The sequence below is a fragment of the Natrix helvetica genome (genome assembly GCF_964273705.1).
Source record: "Natrix helvetica genome assembly, chromosome: 1".
NCBI lineage: Eukaryota > Metazoa > Chordata > Lepidosauria > Squamata > Natricidae > Natrix > Natrix helvetica.
Window position 1 is genome coordinate 126,279,678 of NC_138548.1, and position 8,016 is coordinate 126,287,693.

General features: G+C 43.0%; 1 protein-coding gene across 1 annotated transcript; it reads right to left on the reverse strand.

Moving 5' to 3' along the window:
- Positions 1 to 1,784: 1,784 nt before the first annotated feature.
- Positions 1,785 to 6,611, reverse strand: LOC309382617 (tubulin alpha-1D chain). The gene is made up of 4 exons (XM_081934322.1): positions 6,555 to 6,611; positions 3,988 to 4,210; positions 3,065 to 3,213; positions 1,785 to 2,861 (listed from the first exon to the last, which is right to left on the reverse strand). Exons 1-4 carry the CDS (start codon positions 6,555 to 6,557, stop codon positions 1,878 to 1,880), a joined length of 1,359 nt encoding a protein of 452 aa, XP_081790448.1. The 5' UTR covers positions 6,558 to 6,611; the 3' UTR covers positions 1,785 to 1,877.
- Between the last annotated feature and the right edge of the window lie 1,405 nt (positions 6,612 to 8,016).

Here is an 8,016-nt window from a genome sequence, read left to right on the forward strand (position 1 = left end):
GAGGTGTTCAATTTTCCATCTTGTATTATTTTCAATCAGCAGGGAGACTTTGCTGATTGGATTTAAGAGAACTGAAGTCTAACACCTCTAGGAAACAGAGTGAGGAAAAAAAAAACTACCCTATGTAATATTCCACAATATTCTGCAGAGTTTCTTTCTTTCTTGTCATTTGTCTCCTTACCTTGGCTCATCCAGAGATCGCCTGTATGTTCTTGGTTCCACCTGTTGGCTGGCTGGGCATTTGAAGTTACCAGCACCCCAAAGCTGCTCTTTCCCCTGCTGTGTAACAGTTTCATAGCCAATGGAAAGTTTGGGGTCATTGTGACATCAGAACCTAAGCTTTTCTTAAAGATCTGAGAAAAAGTATCATATAAAAGACAATATTTGGGAATTTGTAAGTTAATATTCTCTGTGTAGTCAACCGTTGCTTCTATTCTTGAACTAGTTTGTTACTACAATCCAAATTGATGATATGAGCCTTTCCAATAATCATTTTGTCATGTCTTTTCTGCCAGATATCCCTGTTTATTGTACAATATCAACAACAAATCAATATGCGGTTGCAGAATGTTGTTATGTTGGAAAACTTTGCTTCAAGATTATATAATTCTTAAATTCTGTCCTGCTTTTGATTTAGAGACAAATGGAATGTTCATTCCAGCATCCTCCTCCTGCTCTTATAGGACTTCATTTATGTTTTCTATGTCACTCCATCTCCCAGCATATGTTTCATTCACTTACACACACACACACACACACACACACACACACACATGGGAGGGAGGGAGGGAGGGAGAGGGAGGGAGGGAGAGGGAGGGAGAGGGAGGGAGGGAGGGAGGGAGGGAGAGAGAGAGAGAGAGAGAGAGAGAGAGAGAGAGAGAGAGAGACTTGTAGAACTTGTTTGCAAGGTCAGCAATATAATTTAAAAGTTATATTAACACGTAGCTGCTGCATTTGTGCATGGGCAAAAAAGGAGTTTTGTGATTTCTGTGTATTCGGTAATAATTTCAAAACTCACCCAATTAGCAAGAATGCTTTTGCAAATGTCCTAACAAACGCACACAAATACATGCAGACAAACATCTGGGCTATATGTATAATTTGGGGAAAAATTTCTTCTTATAGGAAGGAAAGGAGAGAGCTTGCTGTTTTAGTACTGAAAGCTGGAAAGGGGGAGGAGTGCATTTAGTGACTGAAGCCCTGATTGGATTGGAATATTTGTGCTGAACTAATGATGGCCTAAATCAGTGACCCTTTTAGACACCAAGGGCCCAAACTGTGTGTATATGCTTGCCCAACCCGAAATATGCGTACATGTGCATGTGCATGCACGGACATGCGTGCATGCACAGCAGAGATCTGAAGACCAACTGGCCAGGGGGAGGCGAGGCATCCCAACACCGGCAGCACAGCAAGAGGTGAGATCTTTTTCTTTTGTGAGCTTCTGTTTCATTGCTTGCAGGGAAACAGAAGCTCAGGAAAGAAATGCCACGGAGATCTGACCTGGGGCGATGGCATGCGTGCCAGCAGAAAGGGCTCTGCGTACTACCTCTGGCATGCCTGCCATAGGTTCACCATCATGGGCCTAAATACTAGACCCCAATTGTATGAAATGCATATTCAAATTGCTATGGATAAGGACAAAATGAAGGAAATGTAAGTTGGATTTCAACTATGCCAGGAATTATATCTGCTTGGAGCAGATTGTAGCATGGCAGATAATCATTAAATAACAAGTGAGGAAAAAATAATTGAAAAGCAACTCTAGAGAATGATTAAAATTTTATTTGAGAAGGGATTGCCCGAGTAGTAAAGCAACTGATAAATTACTTATACAGAGAAATGAAGTATTCATACTGTATTATAAATATTCAGTGTTAATACTCATCACCTTCCTCTTCTTCTCCTTCTCCTTCAATGCTATCTGTGCCCACCTCTTCATAATCCTTCTCCAGGGCAGCCATGTCTTCCCGAGCCTCAGAGAACTCCCCTTCTTCCATCCCTTCCCCAACATACCAGTGCACGAAGGCCCGCTTGGCATACATTAGATCAAACTTGTGGTCCAGGCGGGCCCAGGCCTCAGCAATGGCTGTGGTGTTGCTCAGCATGCACACTGCCCGCTGAACTTTGGCTAGGTCACCCCCAGGAACCACGGTGGGAGGCTGGTAGTTGATGCCCACTTTAAAGCCTGTAGGACACCAGTCTACAAACTGGATAGTTCGCTTCGTTTTAATGGTGGCAATGGCAGCATTGACATCCTTAGGCACCACATCCCCTCGATACAAAAGGCAGCAGGCCATGTATTTGCCATGGCGGGGGTCACACTTCACCATCTGGTTAGCAGGCTCAAAGCAAGCATTGGTGATCTCAGACACAGAAAGCTGCTCGTGGTAGGCCTTCTCTGCAGAGATGACTGGAGCATAGGTAGCCAGAGGGAAATGGATACGAGGGTAGGGCACTAGATTGGTCTGGAACTCTGTCAGATCTACGTTCAGAGCCCCATCAAAGCGCAGTGAGGCAGTGATGGAGGACACAATCTGGCCAATCAGCCTATTCAGATTTGTGTAAGTTGGCCGCTCAATGTCCAGATTCCTTCGGCAGATATCATAGATGGCTTCGTTGTCCACCATGAAAGCACAATCTGAGTGCTCAAGAGTGGTATGTGTGGTGAGGATTGAATTGTAGGGCTCCACCACAGCTGTTGATATTTGAGGTGCTGGGTAAATGGAAAACTCCAGTTTGGACTTCTTGCCATAATCCACAGAGAGCCTTTCCATCAACAAGGAAGTAAAACCTGATCCTGTGCCTCCTCCAAAACTGTGAAAGATGAGAAATCCCTGCAATCCTGTGCATTGATCTGCCTGGAGAAATGGGGGGGGGGGGGGACAAATGGGAACAGTAAGTTGGGTTTAAGAAATTAGGTGGAGTGGCCTGAAGCATATCCAAGACTTTTGGCCATGCATAATCTCCACTCCTGTAAATTAACCGGGACCCCTTCTATATTCTTAAAGACCAAGCCAACCCAATCCTACCAACAGCATTCCTTATCATCAATTTCAATTACCAGCTTTCGGATCCTGTCCAACACCAAATCAATTATTTCTTTGCCAATAGTGTAGTGACCACGAGCATAGTTATTGGCAGCATCTTCCTTTCCGGTGATCAGCTGTTCTGGGTGGAAGAGTTGACGGTATGTGCCAGTCCGAACCTCATCTAGAATTCAAGGTACAGAATAGATCAGACCATTCCCATTTTAATCAGCACTCTTCTTAAGTTCTGAAATTTGCACACTTCTTTTTATTTATCTGTAGTATTTTTAGCTGCTTTCCTTGAGAGATCAAGGCTTGCTAGTTATTATGGTTGCTAGAGGTATGGAACTGGTGAAGCTTTGAGAAACTTTTTAGAAGACACGGAGTTCTTAACTATCCAATAAACTGCTGTCATTATACAGAAATTTGGGGGAATGGTTCAGTGACCTAGAGGTGGCGCTCTCGCCTCACAATCAGGAGGCTGTGAGTTCAATCCTAAGTAGTGGCAGATATTTCTCTCTCTGGGCACAATGAGCATTGGCAACAGGAAGGGCATCCGGCCAGTAAAACACTCAGCTCCATTCAGTTGTCCCGACTCCACCCCAATGCAAGAGATTACAGCAGGGGTGTCCAAACTTGGGAACTTTAAGACTTGTGGACTTCAACTCCCAGAATTCCCCAGCCAGCCATGCTGGCTGGGGAATTCTGGGAGTTGAAGTCCACAAGTCTTAAAGTTCCCAAGTTTGGACACCCCTGGATTACAGCATCATTAAAATACCCCCAAAAAATTGTGCTGAAATTTGGGGGCATACAATAGTTAATTTTAATTTATTATATCTATACCACAAAATCCAATGGTGTGGGCCGTCTTTGGATTCTGAAAAGTACCCAGACAAAATCACACAGATTTACCTCAGAATGACTGAAACAGGTTTCCCTCCTAATAGGCACCACTCACCAATCACAGTAGGTTCTAGATCCACGAAAACAGCTCGGGGCACATGTTTCCCAGCTCCGGTCTCACTGAAGAAGGTATTAAAGGAGTCATCTCCACCTCCAATAGTTTTGTCACTGGGCATCTGCCCATCTGGCTGAATTCCATGCTCCAGACAGTACAGTTCCCAACAAGCATTGCCAATCTGCACACCAGCCTGGCCGACGTGGATAGAAATGCATTCACGCTGAGGAAAAAACAAACAAAATCCATTATCAGTGTAGAAGGCTACCTGGGGTCAGAAACAGAGTACAGAATATAGTGAGGCAACTGCTGAATGTGGTGAGCTACCCCAAAATGATGGATGATTAATCTTCTAAGCAGTGAAGCATTCCTAGAGTCTGTAGGCCAAGCACACTAGTTATCATAATAACCTGCAAGGCAAGGGAGGTTATTACACATTTCCTGAGATTTTCCTGGCCCTGCTACTTGGCTTGGGCATTCTGGCACATATTCTGGTTCCCGTCCAATAGTTTAGTCCCGGCACACTATTCCCAGCAAGTATCTGGGAAATATTCTGTACTCAGTCAGGTTCAAAGTTTATAGTTATAAGGACAGAATAGTCTCCTCTCTCAAGTTTCCAAGAGATGCAGACAACGGAGTAGACAAGGTAGACAAGGTAGACAAGGTAGAAAACCACCTGGGATAGAATGACTTTTTTCTAAACCTCCTAGAACTGGTCAAAATGTATCTTCCTTCCTTTCATTTATCCTCTGCTGTAGCTAATTAATTAGACCAACTGTGTTTAATCCGGAAAAATTGAAGGAATATTTTTGCCCAAGGTCTGCAGGTAGACGTCTGTAAGGTCATTACCATGTGCCAAATAACATGTCATCGGAAGGAAACCATGGGGCTGCTTTTGGATCAGTGATGGCAAACCTTTTTCTTATGGCGTGCCAAAATTGCGCACACATGCCCACACCAATGCAATCCTCCCCACCCTCCTGTGCATGTGCACATGCCCCCCCCCCATGAACATGTGCGCCCCTCCCCAGACTCCAGAGACTTTCCTGAAGCCTGGGGAGGCTGAAAACAGCCTCCCCCAGCCCTCCGGAAGGGCGGAAAATCAGCTGGCCGGTACACACATGTGCGTCAGAGCTGACAGCCAGCAAATACGGCTCCGTGTGCCACCAATGGCACCTGTGCCATAGGTTTACCATCACGGTTTTAGATATGTTAAAATCTTGCACTGATCTCTTTTTCTCCAAGAAGGGTAACTTTATGCACATTTTCTTATACATGTATTTGCATTAGATTTATACCTTGCCTTTCAGTTTACATCCTTCAAGTTTGTCCTTACTAAACTTGAAAACACATTCCCCCCATATATATGTGTGTGTGTTGTATTTGTGCTGATAAATAAATAAAGGGAGACTAGTATAGATCCATTTCGAGCTATTTAGCTCTCATCAGCAAGCCATACCCTTACTGGGATTTGAACCTGGGCTGTATTACACACTAGGCAAGAGTCTTAGCCACTATGCCACAGGCTTCTCCTCCTTTATCAGCTGAGCCAGGGAAATAAGTATGTGTTTGTGTTACAACCCCTGGTATGCTTGAAGATGGCAGGTGAGATCCTGCCGAAACGTTGCAAAGACAATCTCAACCTTACACGGGAAAAGACCCGAATACAACAAAACCAGCATATATATATACACATACACATACATACATACATACATACATACTTACATACATACATGCGTAAACCCCAAGCATAGTAAAGCTGCTGAAATCCTAGCACGTAGGAGTGTTACAGACAACAGTTTTATTCCATATTTCTTAAGCTGGAAATGACCCCTGTACTTAGAAAGCCCTTGTTGAAATGGTGATTCAGTTTCAGATCATGAGTGAATTTGAAGGCTGATGGTGGTTTGACTCCACTCCTGCAAGTCTAGCACTCTGTTTCCCCACCGAAATGCTCTTCTTTGAATCGAGGACATGCCTGGTGGGTTACCAAAATCTGTTTTGGGGCATTGTGATTAAGTATCCACAGGTCACCCAAAGTGCTTTCAAAAATATAGTGTTGATACAACCTGTACTGGAACAAAAACTAAGCAAAATTTTAAAAAGAGAGATAGAATAAGCTGGAAAAGAAAAATACCCCCCCCCCCCAGCCCCAGCAACTTCAACCTCTCCATCCTGAACATCTTTCAAATATGTGAAATTCCCAAAATTTCTAGCAACTTCCTGGGAATTCTGGGAATAGACAACCTTAGATCCAGAGCTGCTCAAGTTAGTGAAAGTTATTCCCCTTCAATGTTATGAAATGCTTGCTTCTTCTCTCTTTTTTATGCATTATATGTTTTAAGATTTATTTCAGCGCAGACCTGGATTTCCACAGAAAAGTCTTGCATTACATATTGCAGAGAGAGAGAGAGAGAGAGAGAGAGAGAGAGAGAGAGAGAGAGAGAGAGAGAGAGAGAGAGAGAGAGAGAGAGAGAGAGAGAGATATCACAACCAGAAAACTACAAAAAAATAAATCAAAGATCCCTTCCATCTCCAGCTTAGCAGTCCAAGCAAGAACTCACCATCTTGCAAAACTTCTTTGACCTGGCAAGTGAAGAGCCCAGTGGACGAAGGTTGGGAATTACGCTGCCCTTTGGAAGGCTCGCTTTTATAGCATTGCCAGCAGAAAAAAACAAAGCTTTGTTGTTAGAAACGGCTTCAGGTTAGCTTTTTTCAGAATGGTTACTGAGTTACAGCCCAGCTCAACAATCAGTAATGAACGCAAAGCTAAGCCTTGGTTACAACTAACAATTCTATTATAACTAACCCAGAGTGTGTACATGTGTTGGAGAGGGAGCACAAACAATATTCCTGCCACAGAAAATGCTCATTATGTTGTTCAGTCAAGATGCCTGGCCAAAGCAAGGCTGAACTTAGTGGCTTCTAAACATCATCTTGAGCATTGTATTTTGGTTTAACTGTCTTATTTGTTTAATTTCCCTGGTTGTTCTTCAGAACATGGGATGTTAATGACTATACTGTCATTTTATTGTAACATTATATTTGTGCTGTTGCATTTTAGTCTGGAGAGCATGTCTAGGGCAGAATATATAAGGCTACTAAAATAAATAAGCAAAAGTAAATAATTATGGTACCTCTTATACTAGCTAGATAGACAGTTTGATCTAGAGATTAAGGCACCAGGGTAGAAAGTGGGAGACCATGAGTTCAAGTCCTGCCTTAGCAGGAAAGCTGGCTGGGTGACCTTGGGCCAGTCACTCCCAACTCATCTCAGAAAGCTGTTGCTGTGGGGAACATATGAGGATAGGGGTTTGGTTACATGTTCCCTGCCTTGAGTTATTTGTAAAAATCATAAAGGCGGGATATAAATAAATAAATAAAATAGGCTGCTAGGTTTTTCAAAAGTGTGCAACAGAGCCCAGGATGCCATGAGAATGCGATGAGGTTCTGCAAGACACTAATGACATTTAGAATGAAAAAAAAAAGTTCACTTCAAGACATCAAATTGCAGCTGCTAGAGGTTTACATTTTGGTCCAAGATTCTGGGGTGGTTGTTTTTTTCAATAAACAGTTTCCTCAGCCTGAAACCCTGGGATAGTGTATATAGTTCAGAGCATGGAAATTATGTCACAAGGAAAGCAAATCTGCCTGAGCAGAAAATATGGACTAGTAACACACTTCAGCCTGATTGCAGCTAAAAGAGAAAATACAGTAGTATCTACTTTGTGGGAAATGTAGCATAGGTCTCCTCAGTCCTGTGAGGCTTACTGAAGAGACAAGATATTTTTCCTGACAACATCAGCCTACAGCTCTGCAATAGCTCTTCTGTCCTGTCTAAACGATGTCCATGAAATGCAGAGTCCCATAAGTATTGTTTAAAAAGACAACAATGGTTCATTTCAACTTATCAATTCAACTATACGGGAGAGGAGAGGGGGATCCTCACTTTGATGAACATCTTCACCCCCTTATGTTGTTTAAGTAAGTGAAGTTTACTATGGGTTTATTTATAAATTTATCACC